This window comes from Camarhynchus parvulus, chromosome Z (genome assembly GCF_901933205.1).
Source record: "Camarhynchus parvulus chromosome Z, STF_HiC, whole genome shotgun sequence".
Lineage (NCBI taxonomy): Eukaryota > Metazoa > Chordata > Aves > Passeriformes > Thraupidae > Camarhynchus > Camarhynchus parvulus.
In genome coordinates, this window is record NC_044601.1 from 10,019,090 (window position 1) to 10,041,658 (window position 22,569).

The 22,569-nt window shown below is 43.0% G+C and overlaps 1 protein-coding gene across 1 annotated transcript; it reads left to right on the top strand.

Annotated features, from left to right (window-relative positions):
- The first annotated feature begins 2,024 nt into the window (after positions 1-2,024).
- On the top strand, positions 2,025-16,473 carry FKTN (fukutin). The gene is made up of 9 exons (XM_030968409.1): positions 2,025-2,277; positions 3,617-3,676; positions 5,553-5,756; positions 7,242-7,519; positions 8,257-8,389; positions 10,045-10,174; positions 11,251-11,384; positions 11,612-11,739; positions 14,780-16,473. Exons 1-9 carry the CDS (start codon positions 2,173-2,175, stop codon positions 14,991-14,993), a joined length of 1,386 nt encoding a protein of 461 aa, XP_030824269.1. The 5' UTR covers positions 2,025-2,172; the 3' UTR covers positions 14,994-16,473.
- The last annotated feature ends 6,096 nt before the right edge of the window (positions 16,474-22,569 follow it).

Sequence of the window (22,569 nt, forward strand, 5' to 3'; positions counted from 1 at the left end):
ACAGGTTGGCTGAGCCCTAAATGTTTATTTTGTATTGGGAACTTGAGCATCTCTTAATTATTTGCATTGTGAACTTGTAATCTCTTTTTGCAGAGGAAAGTACAAACTAGTTCTCCCAGTTTAACTGTACCTTCTTCTGCGTGTTCTGTTGCTTGGGCTTTGGGACAAAGATACTCAGAAGTGACGTGGTTCTCGGTCAACAGTGTTTGAATCTGCTTCACACATTATCTGCAGGTGTTATTGTTATGCAAGTACTTTGTGTAAAACCTTTTCTCTTTCCATTTTACTGCAATGGACACCTGACTAGGAGTTCTTGGGGATAAATTGCTACAAACTCAGTTTTGCAGCCAGGTCTAGTCCGGGGATATGGTGCCCAGGCACCAGGACAGACTGGCACCTCCTCATCACCATTCATCCACTTGTCTTCATCTTGGGTGTTCAGCTGCAGTTCCTCTTCAAATTTCCCTCTGTGGAAAGAAAGGGGATGTTTACAAACAGCTAATGTGTTGTGAGAACCATGAGTATTATCCAGCCCTCCACAAGACCATTCAAATTATGCAGTTGGTTTTTTTTGTTTGGTTTTTTTTTCCTCTTTTTTAGCAAGTTGTAGTGTAACCTGCAAGGTGAATTTGATATGCACCGATGTAAAAATGTAATTTTTCTTTTAACAGTTATTTAGAGGAAAGCTTGGGAGTGTTTCATACTGTGACTTGTGACTTGCAAGTTTTGGTTTAACTCATGTCCTAGGTGAACCTTAACATGTGACATTTTACCCTTAAAAGGATGGATTTGTTATATAATAGTTTGCACAGATGTCAAATTTTTGCTGCTAACATCTAGTCCAGTTGTCTTTAGTAAATGGGGATATGAAGAATTGCCTTAAGCACTTTAGATATTTTTTTTAGACTGTTTTTTTTCTGAACTAGTGTCTCTCCAGCACCCATCATCATAGGAAGATGAGCGACACCACACTGCTCCCAGTGATGCTTTTTGTTGCAGTTGGTGCAGGGTTTGTGCTTGCAGCTGGACAGGGATGCCTGCAGCCTGTGGAGTTACCTTTTCGTTTGGGAATCCACTTTCAGGGATTTGGAGAGGGGTTCCTCTTTGGCAGTGGATCAGATTTTTTTGAAGGTCTGTAGTTCAATCCACCAAGCTTATTTACTCTGGAGCCAATACTGCATGGTGGCAAAACAGGAGTTTTCTGCTCTATGACCAAAAGGAGATGCTTAATTTTTTTTTCTTTTTTTTTTTTTTTTTTTTTCTTGTTAAGTACTTACTGCTGGTATTCTAAAGTTATTTTAACTCAGAAAGCCTGACTTTTGAGGAACTAAAGGTTTTCTTTGAGGTATTAATACATCAGATGAGCATAGCTGCCATTGTCCCGTGGAAAACTAAGAACTGTGTTAACTGCAGCTAGAGATGTCAGTGTCAGACAGGATGATTAAAATAAACAAACAAACAAAAAAAAAACCATCTGGGGATATAATTGCTTCTGCAAATAACCAAACAGGCAGGGCAGAGGTGGCAGGTTCATTTTTCAGAAATGCAGGAAAAGCAGGGTCGAAGCAGAGCATTTGTACACAAAAACGGGATTTTGTGTACAAGTTCCGTTTCCTCACCCCTCCCACGTTTCAGATGGAGACCGGGGCAGCCACCTGGGAGCGTGTTGGGCCTGTCCGTGTTTTTATTTTGAGGCGTGCGGGGTGTTGGATGGACGCTGACCGTGACTTGTGTTGATGTCGTGCCCCAGCGTCGCTATTTTTGGGTGTCCTGCGGCAGGGCCAGCCTGCCCGTGGCTTTCCTTCGGGGCGGATCCCGGTGATCCCTGGGGCCGCTCCGTGGGCTCCCTGCCCGGATCTCCCCCCGCCTTGGAGGGGAGTGGGAAGCTGGGGGAGTGCCGTCCGCGTGTGACGCGATGTTTTGTACTAATACAGAAATCTGCAACCCTGTGTGTGTCTCTCGCTGTGTCGTCTTACCTCCGCCTCATTTTGGGGGGATTTGGGGCGGTTTTGGGGATTCGCGGTGGGTGAGGGGCCCCCGTGAGGGGGGTTTACGACAGCGAGCGGGGGTGTTTTACGACGGCGGGCTGCGCTTTGCGGCGGCGCTTTGCGGCCTGAAGCCGCATCGCGGTGCGGGCGGCCGGGCAGCGGCTCCCCGCGCGCCGCGGGGCTGATGCAGAAAATCAACAGGAACGTGGTGCTGGCGCTCCTCTCGCTGACCAGCCTGGTTTTCCTGCTCTTCCAGCTGTGCTACTACAAGTTCTACCTGTCGCAGAAGGTAAGAGAAGGCAGCGCGCTGCCCGGGTTTCCATGCGCGGCGCTGTGTGGGCGTCAGTCCCGTCCCCCCCCACCCGGGGTTCCCTGGAGCGGCTGCGGGGGCGGGCGGGGAGCCCAGGCCGGTGTCCGATGGCGGGGGTACAGTCGGGGTTGGGTTCCCAGCCTGGTATCCGAGTCACTGTGTCAGCCAGGGCCATCCGATTCCTCCCGCAGGGAATGATGCCCCCGCCAGCTTCCAGCCGCCGCGGCTTTCCGCCCTCAGCTCTCGTTACTCGGTGGCTTTTGTCGCCTCCCAAGTCTCAGCGAGCTCTGTCTGAGGGCTCTGCCGAAGAGAGGCAGCATCTGCTGGGTGCAGGTTTTCCAATGGATTTTCTGTGGCGGAGAGAAATCCCAACTTTTTTTTTTTTTTTTTGCAGTCGCCTTAGGGTTTTGTGACTCAGTGCTCCTAAAGTGCTGGATGCCACAGTTTAAATCCTGCTTTATACCTGGCATGCTGTTTGTACCTCTTTTAATACCTCACCTGGAACGTCCAGGCGAGTGATTTTCTGCAACAGCAAAGGAAGTGAATGTTACTGTAAATTAAATCCTCTGGTGGCTCTTAGTTTACATTTGCAACTCTGATTCGACAAAGGAACTCCCTTTATTTTCACAGAAGAATCATGTAGGTTTCAAAGCACCCTGACTTGTTTTTTGGCTTTTCTTTCCTTATTAAGTGCAGGCAATGTCAGTGGCAGCTGCTGCAACCTTCAACTTCTTTCTCACCGTTTCTGTTTTTTAAACAACAACTGAGAAATTCTCAGGGCTTTGGAAAAGCCAAAAAGCTGAGCCGCGAGCTGCCTTGACTCTCTCACGTGAAAATGCTGTCCTTAAAATTGAATTGTCTAGGATTACACCTGGAAAGACTGAGGCACAGTGCCATGTCCCTGCCCCTGTGGTATTTGCCTGACAGGGTTTGTCATCCACCTATTTTACATTTGCTGGCACATTGGCTTGGAAACCTGAGGCCTCACCACTCAATGCTTGCATGTTTGGAGGTCCCTGAGGCTTGGGTTGTCCTTCTAAATATATTTAAGCTACGGCAGTTGTTTATGATTTCATATTCAGCACTGTAGCTGCATGACCAGAGGCACAACTCCATTATCCATGAGGTGGATAAATGCCCCTGGATGTCATGTTAAGAAAACAAGGATTCAGCTGAAACTTTGGGGTTTTTCTCTTCTTTCTCCCTTTCTCTTCCCTTCTTTTTGTTATGTTGTTTTTTTTTTTTTTTTTTTGGTTGTTGTTGTTATTGTTGTTTTGGTTTTTGTTTTGTTTTGTTTTGTTTTGTTTTGTTTTGATAGAATGGAGCAGCTTTTTCCAAAGCCAGAGGAAGCCAGTCAGGCCAAGACAGCACTAGATGGGTATGTACAGTGTCGCTGGTTCATGCAGCTCTTCTACAAGTCTCAGAACTCACTTGGAACTGCAAATCCAGGGTCCAGTTCTCACTCTTCTCACTCTCACCGGGCTCTTTCTGTTTTGAAGGAGGAAGAGATACACTTTGTAACTTTGCTCAATACACGTTGTAACTTTGCTCAGTAAAGAGAGTATGGAAACATCCCTGTAAGGTAAAACTGAGAAATAGCTACAGCTTCACAGCCTTTGCCAATGCAGTCCTTTGATTTGTTGGTAATATTTTAGGAAGAAACACTTGTTCTTTCTGAGACAGAAGTGTTGATCCAGGGTTTTGTGTCCTTTCAAGCTGGGTGTTGAACAGATTGCCTGCTTTGCCATGCAGCTTCCTTGTTGCTCTGAGAAGCTCCTGGGGCACACAACCCTCCTTTGTCCACTGCAGGTGTTCAACCTGCTGGTCTCTGTTCTGTTACCTGCTTGTGCTGGGTTGTAAAGCTCTTCCCAAGCCGGAAAATGTCAATTTCTGCATTCCCCAACTGCATTCCAGCCCTCATGACTAGTGCTGGGAGTGCTCTTAGGTGCTTGAAATGGGATATTGTGTCTTGCAAGATTGCATGCAGCCAAAAACACCCACCCTGGGGAATCAGAAGGTCCCTTGTCATATTTGTAGTTGGGATTTGTTTGGAAACAGTTTTACAGAAGACTTTTTGTTAACTGATCTCCCAGTGGAAAAACAGCACAGATGGTTAAGGAGAAGGATGTGCTGGGAGCTGGCTGCCTTTCGGTTTGGATGCAACATGATAATGTTGCTAATTAGCAGAATGGCCATTTAAAGGCCTGGTTTCTGCTGAGCAGGAGGGAAGGTGCTCTGGCTAAGAGCTGTCCCTGAAGAAAATCCAGACCAACTGCTCTGTGCACTGCTTGCTTGTGCCAGGAATGCCTTGCTATTCTTGGAGGTGACACCCCTTGGAGCTGCCTACCAGGTGTGAGGTTTCATGGTCACAGGGGGCTTTCCAGAGCTCTCCTAAAGGTTTAACTTGCTCTTCTGAGATCAAGGATGTGCCATGATCCTGCCACCTGCTGCACTTCAGGCTTTCTTTAGAGTCCCTGCAGCAATGTGTCCAAAATACTAAATTTGAACACTAATTTCTCGTGGTGACTTAACATCAAGGCCATGTTTTGCTATCATTATGGTTTTTTTAACTTATTTAAGTTTCAGCTGAAAGCATCTGTTTTCCTGGAGTAGTGATGGATTGGGAAGGTGGATACTTTTGCACAGATTTTTTTCCTGTTCATCACTCTGGTGTGCCAGTTTTGGTCACAGAAGTAATACGAGCACATCACTCACCTTTCAGCTTTGTGTAGCTAAAATCACTGTGAGGGTGGCCTTGCTTGTGCCTGTATCACACAGGTGATGCTGCTGCCAAAACTCGGTTGTTGACCCACATCATGAGCTCATGTTTTCACATCTCCCTGAAGCCAGAGCTTTAAAATCTTTAAATGAAAATGTTACAGTTGAATACATTTAAGTGGCGGGGTGACTGTGGCTGCTCTAAGTGGTTTCTGTGTGCCATGGACATTTAAATGTGCTTGATTAATGTTCTCCACTGAATCAAGTTAATAACCCCTTGCATTAGGCACAGAACATTCTTGCTGCAGCTTTTTTACTCCTTATGCAACATCGAGTACCCTGGGTAGACAGAATCCAAATTCTGTGTGGCATTTGCATCCCTCCTTCTCACTCAGCCTCACAACTGTTTGTGGAAGTGAAGTGTACACTCAGAGGATGTATTTGGGGGATAAGATTTCCTTCTTTCAGTGGGTTGGGGTGTCTTTCTGTCGAAGAGTTTTAATGCAAAGATGGTCTTTCTGTCCTCTCTCAAACAGCACGTGGTTAGGAAATTCCTGGTATTAATATCCAGTCACAATATTCCAGTGTATTTGATCGATCCTTTGATTCTGGGATTGGTTGATAAAGACATTGAGCAGATCAGAAGCTCTCCTGATGGCCCCAGCCCAGAATGCAAATACTTCTGTGCTCCAAGAGACTTCACTACCTTTGCACTACTAGACAAAACATGGAAACATGATGTAAGTGCGTGTTTTCTGTTCACATTTGTGTATTTTAATGCATTCTTTGATGTTCTTTGATGTTGTCACTTAATGCTTCCATGTTTGTATCTGAATTCATGTGGTGGTAATATTGTAGGCAGAGGAAACTTTGTTTGAAAGTAAAAGTTGCCCATTTACTAGCCTGGATACATTAGGAGTAATTTATAGCTGAAACTTTTTAGAAGCTGTCTGCAATATTAAAAAAAAACACTGGTAGTCAGAGTCTATGCCAGAAGGAAAGAAAGAAGGTCTGTTAGAAAGGAAGAAGGAGAACCTGGAGCCTGTAATGTAGGTGCATCAGTTATAGATCTGGAGTTTGGGAATTTATCAAGAAGGAAATGCAGTTATTGATGTGACAATTATTACAGTCTGCTGATTTACATTTATTTTAGCACATCTTTGTAATTAATACCATTTCACTTAATGTATTGCTGATACTTAATGGTATCTCTGGTTCTCTGTGGTGTTACGACATTTTTAATGGCTGTGTTAAAAATAGAGGTGTAGCATGTGATGAAGGACAATTTTAAATCCAATATTATTTCATCAATTAAGTGTCATCTGGAAATATTTATTAGAATAATTTCTACAGACTAAAAATACCAGTGACAAACAGCTTTTTTTTCCCTTTTTTTAAATTTAATTTTTTAAATTTTAATTTTTAAATTTTATATTTAATTAGAAAAAGCAGAAGACACTGAAATGATCAGTGACTATTTCACTGACAAACTTGAGTGAAGAAGGGTGTCACTCTGGGCCTAATTGGGCAGCTGTTTTACCCACAGGTGTGAAGGAATTCCAGAAACTAAGAGAAAAGTTGTATGGCAACACACTGAGATAAATCCATTTTCCCATTGCTTTGTGTCTCACTGGTAATTTCTGTATCATTCAGGGGAGCAGCTGATATGCTTATACAGAACATTTCAAGGGGGGGATTTGAAAGGCTCTTCAGGTGCTGATTGTTTTGGTTTTGTTTTAAATCAGCCAGAATTTAATTCCCTTTGTAGAAATATGAAATCCTGTTACTTGAGGGCAGTGCTTAGTGTTTGGTGAGATTTTTATTTGCCCCACAAAAGAAGGTTTTGGACTAATCATTTTTGTGTTATTATTCAAGGACTTAGGAACACCAAATTTGGCAGAAGAACAATTTTAGAGAATAGTTTCACAGTGCAGGGTAGGGTGCTATGGCAAGGAACATACCTAATCCAAGCATGGTTTACAACATTTATTTGTTGTTTTATTTTGTAATTTGAAGGACAAAATTTAAGACAAGGAAAGAAGGTGGTTGGAATTGCTTGTGACTGCTGGTCTTCAAGCTCTTAGAGATTTTTGATTCATTTGTGCTTAAGCCTGATTAAAAAATGAAAATGAGGAATGGTGTGAGTTAGTAATAAGCATTTAGCTTCCAATTTTAGGTTTCTCTAATCTTTAGCCTGCTCTGCCTCCTGTCTTCCTCTTTTTCAGGTGGGCCTGTTTAGAACTGCTGAGAAGATGGGGTTCCAGTGGCTAAAGATTATAAACAAGGACCCCCGCTTGGATGGGATGGATGACTTGTCTGGGATGGAAATTCCCTTGCACTACATATTCAAACTGGCATCCCATGCCATTCACCTGGTGGTCTTCTATGAGAGGAGTGGCAATTTCCTCTGGCACGGACCCCTGAGGCTCAAGCAACACATGGACAGAAAGTTTGTGCCTTTCCGGAAACTCCACTTCGGCCGCTACCCTGGAGCCTATGAAAAGTGAGCTCACAACAGGGGAAGGAGAAAGCCACCATGGCACTCCCAAAATTCCTTCCTCTGTGTGTAAAACTGCTCTCTTTCCTGTAGTCAGGTCCTAAGATTCAGCTCAGAGTCAGACCCCCCAGAGTGCAAGCTTTGAGAATACAGTTTCTGAGAAAATGAGAAAAATATTGAGGCATTTCACACATCAGAATAAATCTGTTTAACTTCTTCCATTAACTTGACCCCTTTCCTTCATCCTTTTAAAGCATGGAATCTGTATGAGTTATATGCCTAAATGTTCGAAGGAAAATGTGTAAGCTGTTAAATAATCCCTCTTCAATTGTTATGAAGGCTGAATAGTTTATAAAAGGAAATAGCTTCAAAGTACAGAGGAAAATTTGATTCTGAAGTGCATCCCATACTTAGACAACCAAACAGCCTGAATTTTAAGATGCACTGAACAACATCTCTGAACAAATTCAAGTCATGAGTCAGTAAAGGAATCAGTGATCTGACAAACCAGCTTGGGGTTTGGAGGTGTAGGAATTGTTTTTAAACAAAGTTTTGAAATGTGTGGGGAATTTGGTGAAGCTCTTGTTGCTTTTTTTCATTTATAATTGGTTTGGCCTGTATTTGGACAGAGGGATCACTGCCAGTAGTGTGCATTAAGATTATAACCTGAGTTAAAGGATAAAGTGCCATAAGATTTGTAATGGAATTAAATAGGGTAATATATTATCTCTCTTTCCATGCAGGCCAGAACTTCTGCTTGTTTCCATTGATGACTTAAAAGTTCAAATTCCAAAAAATCCGTCCAGTTTTCTAGAGGAGATGTCCCACTCTAGATTTCTTGAATGTAGGTACAGAGAAGCTCGGGCTTTCTTTCAGGTTAGTGGTAACTGGGTGGTGTCTCTGAGATGAAATATGTATTTTCACTGATGGACCCAAACCTAAGAACAATTCACTGATTTTTTTTGACCTAAATGGGACTGTTCACATGCACAAAGCTAAATGCAAAACTTGATTCTCATTCCACAGACTTACTAAGTGGTAATGAAATCAAAACTTTACCTGAAGATCATGGCCTTTTTTGTTTTTTGACTTGTGAGCACATTTTTTCCAAAGAGGGAACCAACATATCCATGGTTTTTACACACCTTTACCGTTACATGGATCTTATGTAAATAAAACTAACTTGTTTTATTAGAGACACAAATAAAACTTGTGTGTCTTCATGGCTGAAAACTTTCCTTACAGCAGTCCTCGAAATTTTGAGAAGTGTTTAATTTCACATTTTTTGAACTATGTCATGTAGTTCCATGTTCCTCATTTGGCTTATCTGAAATGGTCACATTCCAAAGTGACTGATTCAATTGCTTTTCTGACTGTGTAAGCTAATGTTTTCACCACTATTCATAGCATTGTTTTTAGAATTTTGCTGCTTGATTTAGCAGATAAAAATGCCTCTGCTGTAGTGTGGGGGGGCATTTTGTCCTAACTTGGAAAGCATATGAGTTATAAAGTGATCAAGAGCTCACAGTTAAGACTACAGAGTCAGAGTCAGGCCACTGAATCCGAGCCATCTCTGAGTTCATGGAAGGGGGGAAAAGGGCATTGGAGGCTCCAGTCTGCAGTCATTCAGGTGTTGGGGAAAGGGAGGACCACTCCTGTTCACTCTAGCAGGTTGCAAACCCTTGTTTGGGTAGCAGGGAGGGTCACAAGGGCATCCATGTGTTGTCCCTTCATGTTTGGAAGACAGAAAAATATAATCCACTCAACCTCCAGGCAGAAATCACCACAGGCAGAGAAAATGTGCCCCTAATGTTTATTGAACTTTGCTGGAGCTTTACACTGAGACAAGCAGCTTGCACCTGTTTTGAAAAGTTTATTTCGGCTGCTTGTTGCCCAAGAGCTCTTAAAAGAAATCCATCACAAAGCCGAGTGGTTGTTCCTTTGTTAGAATTGGTAATGTTTGCCCAGCCTCCCATGTTGGTTTTGGCTTTGCAGGGACGGCAGACCTTGCGACAGTTTTGTCTGGAAGATTTTTGTGTTCACACCGTTTCTCCTTGCCAGCTCTCCTTAAAACTCAACACCCAACTCTAACACTTGGTGGCGCCAAATAAATTAATCATGGAGTTCTGGAGCTTGGAAAAGCCTTGATGTGCCGGCAAGGACTGATTCTGTCCCTGTGTTCTCCTTGGACTCCAGGAACTGACTTCATCATGTGCAGAACAAGGGCTCACCCATGTTGCTGCCAACTGCTGAGAATCAGAGTCTAATACATATTTTCTTATTATAGTCTACTATAATGTGAATTTTCATTTTTGTGGTTAGGGAAAAAAAGGAAGGTTGATGATTCAGAGTTTTAATATCCACTCTGTCATTCCAGTGCATGTTCTGAACATGAACTGTGTGTGTAAAAACAGATATTGGCCCAGGTATTACTTAAGTAAATTTTTTAATGCTATTTTTCCCTAGGATCCTGAAAAAATAAAGGGGCAAGTTTGCTCTCTGATAGTAACTTGCTTACTCTTACCTTCCAGCTGTATCCTGATGATGCCTCTCTTGATGCAGTGGAATTCAGGAAAAAGGCAAAATCCTTGCTTCATCTGGCTGCCCTGACACTAAATAACTTGGGAGTGAAGTTCTGGCTGAGCAGTGGAACATGTCTTGGTAAAAATTTGTGTTGTGTTGCATTTTTAAACTCACCTGAAACTTTAAACACTTCATCCTCCACTGCTTGTGATGTCAGCAGAGGCCAAAAGTACTGGGGTAATAACTGTATTGCAATAGGCCTTTTTTCTCCTGAAAAAAAGCTTTTTCTTTAGAAACCTGAGCAGCAGAGATGCTGAGCAAATTTCCAGTGAAGCATTTAGTGTTGTTAGCAATTACCTGTGTTGTGTTCATCCCTGCTAGGAAGTAATCAACAGTTCCCTAATTTGTGTGACTTGGAATTCACTGAAGTGCCAGTTGGAAAATGCAGTAATGAGCACATTGTTCTGCTGTCCAAGTACACTCTAACCCTGTTTTTGTTCCCATGCAATAAGATGCTTGTCACTGACTTCTAAAGTACAGTTTACATTGATTTATTTTCTTTCAAAACAAACTTTTATTAAAATTGCAGTCCATTAGAGTAGGTAATGCAAATTTTCAGTTCTGCTGAAGGTACAAGTGTCTTATCACTGGTGAGGATTCTTTGTGAAGACTCATGTGTTCACATTTGCCTTGTATTTTTTTAATACTAGGAAATACAATTTTCTGAATGAAGAGTTACTAAAAGATGCCTTAATGAAACAGACAAAAGAATGTCCCACTTTGTGTCTTTCTGCTTTGCAGTGGTGATTGAAAGATGATTAACATCTTGGATGCAGTGTAAAACAATAGTTGCAAATCAGAAGCACAGCTGTGGCCCTGTAGCTGTTAACTGCTGATTAGATTTGGTCCCACATAAGGAATTTTTTTTTAATGCATTTAAATTAGGAAACTGAAGATACATTATCTTTGTTTTCTCCGACATTCTTGGCTTTCTGAAGGGAGAGACATGGCCATAAGTGCAGTAATACTTGTTTCCTTCTATGTGGTTCATCCCATACTAAAAAAAGGCAGAAGTCTTGTTTATGGCCTCAAAAGTCAAAGACTTTTGCCTGGTGATCTTAGGGCAGTTCATTTTTGTGTTGCTTTGTTTCTATTAAATTCACGTTCCTGAGTTAACTAGTTTGGGATTTTTCTGCTTTATTTTTCACCCTCAGGCTGGTTTAGGCAGTGCAATGTCATTCCTCACAGCAAAGATGTGGATTTGGGAATCTTTATAAGGGACTACAAAGCAGATATCATTCCAGCCTTTCAGAAAGCAGGGTTGCCACTGAAGCACAAATTTGGCAAGGTACATAGAAAATGAATATTTTACTTCATGTGTGTGTTTCTGTAGATTTGTAACTTTGACTTCAGTTGCAGAAGTGTTTAATATTAAAAACAATGCAGAGTTACTGTGTTTTCTTCAGTCAGAATAGAAATATATCTGTATATCTAATGAAAATGAATTTGTTTTCTGCTGACATAAGTTGCTTTATATTTTTATGTGTATATACAGTGTGTATTTTTGTCTTCCAGGTGGAAGACAGCTTGGAACTCTCTTTTCAGGGAGAAGATGATGTGAAACTTGACATTTTTTTCTTCTATGAAGAGGATGACCACATATGGAATGGAGGAACTCAGGCCAAATCGGGCAAGAAATTTAAGTAAGAACTGGATTTGTACCACTAGTAGGAAAGAAATTGAACAAGCTAGTGTTTACTGATGGCATTTTGTGTGCTGTTGCCTGGCAAAGCCTGTTCTCTTTGTGGAAATGTGGATGTCAGAGGGGAATCAGTGGAGATTCTGCACTCTGAGACCAGTGAAGCAGAGAGAGAACAGTCCTGTGCCTTGCTAGAGAGTAAATGTCAGATCTCTTGTGAAATCAAAAGCAGGGCTGGCATATCATACATCAAGCAGATCTTATCTGACTGTGACAGGCCTCCCAGTTACATAAGCACCCTAGATGAGAAAAAAAATCTCTAAAACAGTGTTTATTGCACAATCTAATTTTGTAGCAGAACACTAATCCTTAGGCATCTGTCTTGATGAGGAAGTATTATGGCAAAAAGCCTCAACCCTCCTTCCACAGAAAAGCCCACAATTTGGGATTTTGAGGTAGCAATTTGGAATACTGGGTTGTGACAGCAACACAGACAATTCCTGCAGGCCTTACTGTTCATGTTCTCAAAATGGAATTTTGAATAGGATCCCATGTTTCTTGTTTCACACCTTTCAGTATTAAATCAGCAATGATTTAATAATTTAATTTAATGATTTAATCCCAGTCAATTTAGCAAACTGAATATGGGTTTTGATAATTAGATTTATTTCTTTCAATCATATGCTTCACTCAGAAGGAGATTGCTGCAGACTAATTGAAAATCTTGTAGATTTCTATAGGATTTCATTATCTTTCATATTTTGCCTGAAATGTATTTGTTTGTATTTAGCTAATGGGAATTTAGTGAGCACTGTCATCCAGTTGGAGATAATGTCTAAATCCTTGTCTTAGTTATCTTTGTTCTGAAGTGATAAATAAAGACTGGGAAAGATATTTTGATAACCAGCTTCCAAAGGCACATTTAGAAATAGACAAAAGAAAGAGCTCTTGGAATATCCCCACAGAAGATGTGCTATATAGCAAAGTATTTTTTTTTTTTTAGAATATAGCAGCAGTTCCAGTTTTCATGTGTGGTGCATTCTGAAAAGCAAGCTGACCAATAAATTTCCTTCCTCCTCTTTGTGCTCTTGTTGCATCTAAATTGCAGTAGCTGTTTACATGCCAATGGACTTGACACTGCTCCTTCAAAATTCCATCAAACCTTGGATACTTGAGATATGTTTTTCCCCTGTTTTTTTGATAATAACTGGTCCAAGACATGAGAACTGGGGATCAGTGTGACCCTGTGCTGCACTCCAGATTTTGTATCCCTGGATATTACAGCTCTTTTGGAACTCCATCTTTCACAAAACTTTCCTTTTCTTGTAGCCTCATAGTTATTTTTGGAGGTAGCTTATTAAAAGTTCCAAACATAGCTTTCTTGTTCAGTAATAACTTTGTTGAGGCATAGCATCATAAGGAAGCCAAGCCTCTAATTCTGAGCTGGTGTTTCTTAGATTAGTACACACAGAAAAAGACCAGGAAAACTGCTTGTTTACCACCATAAAGGCCCTGAGCCATGTCAGATCTGTAGCTGTTCAGAATCCTTAGCCAAGTAATTCCAGACTTGTGTTATTCCAAATACACCCTCAAAGAAAAAAAAGAGACCCAGCTTTTGTTACTGTGAGATGTGGGAGCACTTGGCATGCTTAATCTAACTATTTACAACACCAGAATGACATTCAATTTTGCTTAATCTCCAGCCCTGTCAGAGTTTTGGAGGAAGACAAAAGTGAGGAGGTCAGTCAGAAGAGAAATGGTTGTTTGCTCATGCTGAATCCTAAATATACTCTCACAGTTTTAAAGGAATTATAGTGTCAGAAGAGATTGCTGATTGCTACTGGGTCATCACAGAGGAGGGTAGAAGTTCTTTTCTAAGATTAAAACTGAAGCGTAGAAGGTGTTTTCTACAGAAAGCTAAATATTTGTACAGGCATACTTTGTGTACATCTAGATTAGAGGGTGGAGAGCTAGAGCATTTCTCATTGAGTCCCTAAAATATTTCTCATAGTCATTTTTAGCCTCTGTTTCCTTGGAGAGATGGTTTCGAACCCTCACAGTCTGGCTGTGTGGTTTGCTTTTCCATGTGTACAAACATTTCGTCAGCATTCCTGACACAAACATGTGCATCCTCCTGATACTGTCTTGAGTTGCAGCAGTTGAGGCTTCTTTGTTTGCAAATTTAATATTGGACAGTTGTAATTTCCAGCAGGGAATGAGTATCTACAAAAACTGAGTCTGGGAATCAAATCCACACTGTTTGCTTTAGTCCTTAAAATGAGCTAATTCTGTAGATTTTTAACAAAGAGGACTTTGTGTAAGAGTTTAGTTTAATCAGCAGTCTCTGGATATATATCCAAAAAATGCTTGATCACTTTGTTCTTTCCCTCCACTTAAGGCATATGAAGCACAATTGTTTTATTTTCTTATATTGTTTGCTGAGAGCTTAGAAATTAAATTAACTTCATGCTTGCAAGAAGATGGAGGGGGAGTTCTAGTTCATCACCCAAATACACAAACCTTTTTTAAAAGGACAAAGTGCTTATGGTTTCATTTTAACCTGTGAAAAGGAATTTTAGGATCACTTTTTTTTAAAATTGTTTTTGTATGGAAGTCTTCAGAGCTTCAGAAGTGGGAGGGATCCTCTGCAGGAATAGTGGGTAGACTTTGATATTGTTTGACACCTCGACTTCATGTGCTGGAAATTTACCTGTGAGCTGCCACTGCTGTAAGCATGCAGTGCTTTCTAAAAGGGGTAACTATTAAATCCCATTTGTAACAGGCAAAGCAGAGGCAGGGATGAACCTATAGGTGGCAGAATGATGTGAACACAAGCAACAAAAGAATTAGGAAGGCTTCTTCCTAAGCGCATGAAGCAAATGTTCACCATTTACTGTTGATAACACCCTTGTCCAGTGTGTAAGAGAAAAAACAGCATAAATGTAACACAGCCACTTGCCGCAGTTGCTTGCTTTCTCCTTGAACTTACTTAGAGGTGCATTCTAGCCTTTTGCCAGTGACCACACCCTTTTGTTCTGGCACAGGTATCTCTTTCCCAAGTTTACTCTGTGCTGGACTGAGTTTGTGGAACTCAAGGTCCATGTGCCCTGCGAAACCCTGCAGTACGTGGAGGCCAACTACGGCCCAGAGTGGAAGGTGCCTGTGAAGACATGGAACTGGAAGAGCTCACCCTTCAATGTGCAGGACAACGGAATCTGGCCTATTGATGAGTGGGACAATGTCATCCAAATCTACTGACCCCTGTCTGCTGGCAGAGCCTCTCACCAGAACTGTCAGTTTGTGACTTCCCAGTGCCCAAAGGCATCGGCATCTGTTTCCTTTGTAATGCCCCATGTGTTTCCTGAGGAGGCATTTTCCTCCCTTTGCTTAACAGGTGTTTTCTTCACCTTCATTGTGCTTTTTCCACCTGGTTAAAGGAGAAGATGAAAAGCAACTGGAGGGAAGGGAAGCTGAAAGAAAAGCTGCACAAAGGGAGTAGAGAGGACTGCAGTGGACTTATGGGCAGTTGACTGTTTAAATGTAAACAGTGGCCAGGTGGCTTTGACATTCCTGGGATCATCAAAACCTTCAGACTGTTCAGTTCTCAAGCTTGAGAGAAGGTTAGGATGGGAAAATCTCAGAGAAGTTACTCTTTTTTCAAAGGAGATGTGTGACTGTTTAACTTCAAAACACCAGATTTACGAGTACCTCAAATGTGCTTGATTTGAGACTGGTACATCCCTACCATGAGCAACGGGTTGCTCTTTGGAGTGGAATGTTTCTGTGGCACAGAACCTGTGTGACCACCTGCTTTACATCCAGGAGGTATCTGGTAATCGTGGAACACTAAGTGAATGGAAGGAGAAACTATTGACACTGGACATTTTTCAATTTGTCCTTCTTAAAGAATGTGAAGGTGCATGCTGCTGGGATGGCTTCCCTATGAAAAGAAATAAAATTCTGGTTTTAATATCCCAGTCCTTGTGTTCTCCCTGTAAAATGTTTTACTGTTTTTTAGCAAATTACAGCTATCCCTGCTTTCCTGCAAGTAGATAGAAATGGGGGTTATTCACAGTTTTCTGTTCCACAGAACAGAGGCTTCTCTTTAAGGGAAAGGAGAAATGTGTACAAATACCAACTGTTCCATCAAATTTGCAGCAGCAATCCTGCCAGTCCTCTCAGTTTCAGTTTCTCCTGTCACTGAAACATTGGAGTAAATTGTTCAGCTTCTGGCAACAACTTGTCAGGCTGGCTCTTCAATTGGATGGTAACTTTGTTCTGCCTGGTTAAGAAGAGAGAGATGTAAAATCCTGCTAACACCATTCACTTGCTAAAGTAACCATGATATTATAAGGGATAACTTCTCAGGTAGAATTTTTTCTGTACCTTTTCCTTAAAATGGAAAAAAAAAAAGTGAATGTCCTTGTGGTTTCCATGCTCATAACTCTGTTGTCCTGAACTTCTTGGTGTAATAACATGCAGTAAGTCTGTGAGTTTCTCAGATGTGATAAATGTTTAAGAGTGAAAGAAAAGATGCTCTCAGAAAATTATAATCTGTCAAAATTTTTTACTTTGTAGATGAAAAGACTAATGAAAAAAAATGCATGTCCCTGAAAGGGAGGATGTCTTGAATAGTTGATTATACCTGTAAGGTATTCTTCAGGTTAAAATGTTTTCTCTTCAGAAGATACAAGTGTATATTTAACACTGATTAAAAGGAGAGTCTAATTTGCAACTTAGGATGCTGTTTCATCCTTTGTTTTGTCATCTTGGGCAGCATTTAACACACTTTGTTGCAGTTATCATGACATAATGCATAGAGGAAAATCCTGAAATGTTTCTTATTCTGCTTATTGACTCACTGTCTTTGAGCATTTATTTTTTAATAAAGATACTTGGATACAGTAAAGATACTCTGAATAAGGCAGAAGCCCACATGTAGGAGAAAGGATCCTTCAGTTGCACAGAGAGATGGCACATTGCACATCTCCTGTCACTCTCTGTGCAGTGCTCTGGCAGAGATTTCCTGCTTGGATGCAGATTGGGTGCCCAGGAGTGGTGTGAACCTCATGGAACTGCTGCTCTTTGAGGGCACATCATGAGGCTGAAGCCTTGGCATTCCCACAGAAACAGCCAGATTGAAGTGTGCTTCCTCTTGGGTTCTCCTGAATTGCCTCATCTGAAATGGATTCTTAATTCTATGTCACCTTCTTAATTTAGTTCCTGCCTTCATTTTGGAACTGCTCTGGAGGGGAGGGTAATTCCTAATGGTCTTAAGCAACCACATGTGAAGTCCCTTGGCTTCCCTGTAGCAAACAAGGTTTTTCATGTTATTTATGTGCAGCTGATAAAGACAGAAAAATGATCAAAGCTCCAGAATAACATCAAGGAAAGATTGAAGAAATAGCATTGCCTGAAGAGAAGGGACCATAAAAGGCCATTTTCAAAAGCCATAAAAGATGGTTACAGAAAAAGGAAGGGATGTGTGCGCTCCTTTCTGTGGGTGGTTGGAAGTAGAAGTAAATGGGAGGAATGCAAAGTGATCCACCTTCATAGAAGCTGGAGTATTTAACATTTGGAAATGTGTAAAATCTTTGACTTTGGGGGTGTCTGAGAACACATCAGGCAAAAGTGATCCACCTTCATAGAAGCTGGAGTATTTAACATGTGGAAATGTGTAAAATCTTTGACTTTGGGGGTGTCTGAGAACACATCAGGCAAATGCCAGCCAAAGCTGACCTGACTGTAGTTAAGGACTGACTGTACTTAATCCTGTCTTCCTGCTGGAGGGAGTTCCTCTTTCCCATGATTCTGTAGTATTCCACGACTTCTTGCTTTTAGAAGGTGGAAATTAGAATAATCATTTGTATATGAGCTTAAGGAAGGATCTATTTCTGGAATCTGACACTAGAGCTCACGCTGGGAGTGATGCTCTCAGGGGAAATGAGAGAAAACTGCAGCATCTTGAACACTTGAAAAAAATGTGATTGTTTGCACCAAAAGGGTGAATGCAGTTCTTCCAAAAAGGGTGTGTCTGATCCAAGCTGAGGCTGCAGCACAGTCATGGGATGGACAATGCTTGGCTGCACAGAGGCTCTGAGGGAGATGCTGATGCTTTTTACCTGTCCAGGAGCCATATTCTGACAGAAGGGCCTGTGTCTGTTCTTCCATGCTGCTCTTTTAACCTCAGACACAGAAAATGGGCAAAACTGTGCTGATGCAGGCAGGAGAGGATCCTGGAAGTATGATTGTCTTTCTCTGCTGTCCAGATGAAAAAGTAGTAGCTTGTCTTGTTACACCCTTTGCTGTTGAAGCAGAACCTGGGAGATGCTGGTTGCTGGTGTTAAACAATCCTTTGTTGCTTTAGAATTCTCTAGAAGTCTGAAATCTGTCAGCTCTAGAAAATTGTGAAAAAAAAGCAGAGAAAACCAGTCTCTGCTTTGCAGTGCCCACTGTAATTGTGTGTTGTGCACAGATGAACGAGATGTGTAACAACACAGACACCTTCCTTCCAAGGTGACTGCCTGTCACAATGCAGTGTCTCTCAGGGATGTGTTTCTGTCCTTTATTCCTCCCCAGCAGAATTCCCTGAGCTCTCACAGCAGTTCAAGAAGCTCAGGGGCAGCTGCCCGGCTGCTCAGGCTTGTTTCCTTCCTCTTTGTGTGTTTCTGTTACTCTGTGAATTGCAGAACAGAGCAAGGGAACTTGAGAAATTATGTGGAAGTACAAAGTCTTCCTAGCACTTGTGTTCACTGATGTACATCAGCTGTTTTGGTAAAGTGGCACCAGCAGACGATTTACACCAGCTGATAATCTTTCCTTAATAGCATTGTGTTTCCTAAGCTCAGCCATTTCTGTTCCTTCCACTTCAAGCCCAGGATAAGCCAAGTGGGTCTCTTTGACATAAAGCAAATAATTACAGCGCCTTTCACCCATCCACTTCCTATCAGAAAAGTCAAAACTCTTGAGTAAAGCAGCTTCCACAAGGAGCTACTGTTGAACTGTGTGGCCTCCCTCCTTGAGCTGACACCAGCCCTTCTTTATCACTGCCATTGTCCAGAGCAGTGTCTCAGGAGCTGGTTGGGGCAGCAGGAGCATTTTCTTTATTTAAAAAAATCTGTGTGTTTGCTCTCTGGGCTCCTGTAATCATCTCGCATTGTCAGCATTCAGGCTTGGTCGCCTGTTGGTAACAACATTTCTCAGCTGCACTGGAAGAGGGATTTCTGAACAAACATGGAAAGGGAGAGAAGATTAAATAGGGAACAGCCAGTAAAGACAGGAGCCAGGCCAGGCTGTTGGGTTTGGTGTTTGTATTTTTATCCTTTTTTTTTTTTGTGATTTATTTTAATTAATTACTTTATTTTAGGAAGCCAAGATACATTTGTGTCATGTGGAAAGGGACCCCTCCGTGACTGACCAGACATCTGGTGAAAAAATTTCTTTATTATCATGGTTTCAGCTGGGACAGAGCTAATGTTCTCAGTAACTGGTGTGTTGCTGTGATTTTGGATTCGGTGTGAGAATGAATGTTGATAACATGCCTGTGTTTTAGCTCTTGCTATGTAATTTATACCCTAAATCAAGGATGTTTCAGTTCCTCATGCTGTACCAGTGGGCAGGTGCATAAAAAGCCATTGGGGCAGGTGATCTGAACAATCCAAAGGTTTCAGAGAATATCTGGGTTCAGAGGATATTTCAGAGACTATCATAAACTGGGGGAAGTTGGCTGGGTGGGCTTATCACTGCTGGGGGGGTGGGATAGGCATCAGTCTATGGGTGGTGAGCAAACTGTGCTGTCCACCACTTACTTCTGGTGTTTGCTCTCTCTCATTACTATTGCAACTATTATTACTGTTATTGTTGTTATCAGCATTGTTAGTATTTCACTTTGTTTTCAGTCACTGAACTGTTCTTTTCTCACCCCATGAATTTTACAGGGTTTTTTCCCCCTGATCTCCTCCCCATCCCTCTCTGGGGGTGAGAGGTCAGCAGATTATACCCCTGTACCCGCCCAGTGAAGTGATGCAGTGGGTTCTCCTGCATTATTTGGAAGAAAATGAGGTGTTTTTTTCCTTGGACCATGCCCTCTCCAGGGTCTGACATCCTCTGCAGCAGTGCAATGCAGCCTCCACTCCTCTAAAACAAGGTGTCCTGCTCTGTGCTTGGAAAGAAAAGTGTGCTTCTGTGACTCAGTCCCAGGACAGACAGGGAAAAGGATGTCAGGAGGGCTTTTGGCTTGCCTTGGAGGTGCTGTTTTGCTCGGTGATCCTCATCAATACATGTAAGAGAATCAAGTAGGTTGGGAAAGACCTCTGGGATCATCAAGTCCATCCTGTGACTGATCACTACTCTGTCAGCCAAACAGAGCACTGAGTGCCACCTTCGGCCTTTCCTTAAACACCTCCAGGGACAGTGACTGCACCACCTCCCTGGGCATCCCATTCCAATGTCTTATCACCATTTCTGTGAAAAAATTCTTCCTTACATCCAGCTAAATCTGCCCTGCCCCAGCCTGAGGCCGTTCCCTCTGCTCCTGTCCCTGTTCCCTGGGAGCACAGCCCGACCCCCCCGGCTGTCCCCTCCTGGCAGGAGCTGTGCGGAGTCACAAGGTCCCCCCTGAGCCTCCTTTGCTCCAGGCTGGGCCCCTTCCCAACTCCCTCAGCCTCTCCTGGGGCTCCATTCCCTTCCCCAGCTCTGTTCCCTGTCCTGGCCACGCTGCAGCCCCTCCATTCCCTGTGTGAGGGCCCACAGGTGCCCCAGCCCTCGAGGTGCGGCCTCAGCAGGGCCGGCACAGGGACGGGCCCTGCCCCGCTCCTGCTGCCACCCCACGGCTGGCACAGCCCAGGGGCCATCGGCCTCTCGGCCCCCTGGGCACCCCTGGGCTGGGTCCAGCTGCTGGCACAGCACCCCCAGGGCCTTTTCCAGCCCCTTTCCCCCAGCCTGGAGCTCCATGGGTTGTTGTGACCTGAGAACAGGACCCAGCACTTCCCGTGGCTGTCCCTCATCCCATGGATCCAGCCTGTCCAGAGCCCTCTGCAGGGGCCCTCCTGCCCTCCAGCAGATCCACATCCCACCCAGCCTGGTGCTGTCTATAAATTCATTCATGGTAAACACAATCCCCTCTCTCCAACATACCTGGACACACAGGAACACCAGTGAAGGAGTGTGGGACCTATCTCCATCAAACACCTTCCATGTGCTGCCTGTAGCCACCTGTGATGACTTTGCTGTGCTGCTGATGCCTTTAGCCCCTGGCTGTTTGCTGCAGCCCCTTCTCTGGGTTAATGATGCCTCTGTAGTGCATTTGGTGTTTAATCAGAAGAAATTCCTCTTCTTTCTTGCTGAGATAAAGCTGTTGCTGAGGTCAATGTGCTGAGACCATCGTTAGCCCCTTCTTTTACAGCCACTTTGCTGCAAGCAGCTAATGAAGTCAGCCAATTAATCTGCTGCCCCTCAGCCCTCCAGGGACCTGCCTTCCCCTGCAGCACAGTGGAGGTGTCCTAACCTCTGAGTAAAGGTCCACAATATCTCCTGTGAACAAGACAAGGAAAGGCCCAGAAATTATTGCTTCCTGTTCTTTCTTTGACCACCAAATCTTCCCATCCCTCCCAATATCAGTTCTGAAACTCTGTTTGTTATCCAGTCCCCATGAATATCTCATCTGGCAGGCTGGCATGAGGCTGGTGGAAGCCTGGAGATGGGTACTTTGGATTTTGGCCAGAGTGGTGACCAGACTGCCCCATCTTCCATCTCATTTTTTGAGGCAAGGGAGTTTCATGAGAACATCCACTGAAGTGATACCAGGCTTTGCCACTGTGGCTGCACAGGCCCAGATTTCACCCACAAATGGGCCTGAAAAGGAGGAATCTGATTGAAATGGGGCCTAATGCAACTTTTGTGATGGTCAGCAGTGCTCGTGCTGAGGGTTGGAGTCCTTAAAAGATGTGAGAGAGAGTCGTCCTTACCTGTGGCACTAATTGTTGTATTACTCCACAGCATTAGCAAGGACTGAGATAGAAATGCAAAGCCCTCCCAGGATGCTTTCTGCCTTGCTAAAGTCTTTCTGCCAAAAAAAACCCTAATAAAGTGTGTGCAGCAATGGCAGCTAGAAACAACAGATGATACAGATTAAGTGACTTTGTAATTGTGCTGGCTGTTAAATCATGGAAGGCCCTGTGTTTGTTAATTGTTTTTGGGTGGCTGCCTTTCGCTGGGACTCTCCATCCAAAGGGGGCTGGAAAAGGATTTTCTGACTCTGAATTAGTGTCAAAACCTGAATAATGCCCAGGGTCTGTGCAGAAATGGTCATCCCCCTCCTGGAAAGGCAGCACGGTCCTAACAGAATGGCCTTGGTGCGTTCCCTGCAGACACTGCAGGCGCTGGGAAAAAAAGGGAAGGAAAAGCTGAGCACCAGAGGGTGTTCTAATAGTTTCCTGTGATTCATCAAGGCTGTTTTATAACAAAATATGGCATGTTTGAAGAGGGAGGAGGGAGGAGTGAAGAGTGAAGAGGGAAATCTGACAGGGTCTTGGGAGTCCATAATTTCACATGTTAGGGGTTGTGGGTTTTTTTATGTGAGTGATGCCTTGTGAAGGCTGCCCTAGAACAGAGACTGGATGGAGCTGAAGAATAAAGTAGGGATTTATTAAAAGGCCTCAATGGAAGCACCTTGGGCAGCACAAGAGCCCAGCCAGGGCTGCACCCAAGATGAACCAAAATGGTCACAAAATGCGCAACTACTCATGGGGTCTCTCACTTTTATAAGTTCTGTTCCATTTGCGTATTGGAGTTAATTGTCCAATTACAGCTTTAGCCCATGAAGTTCCATCCTTGC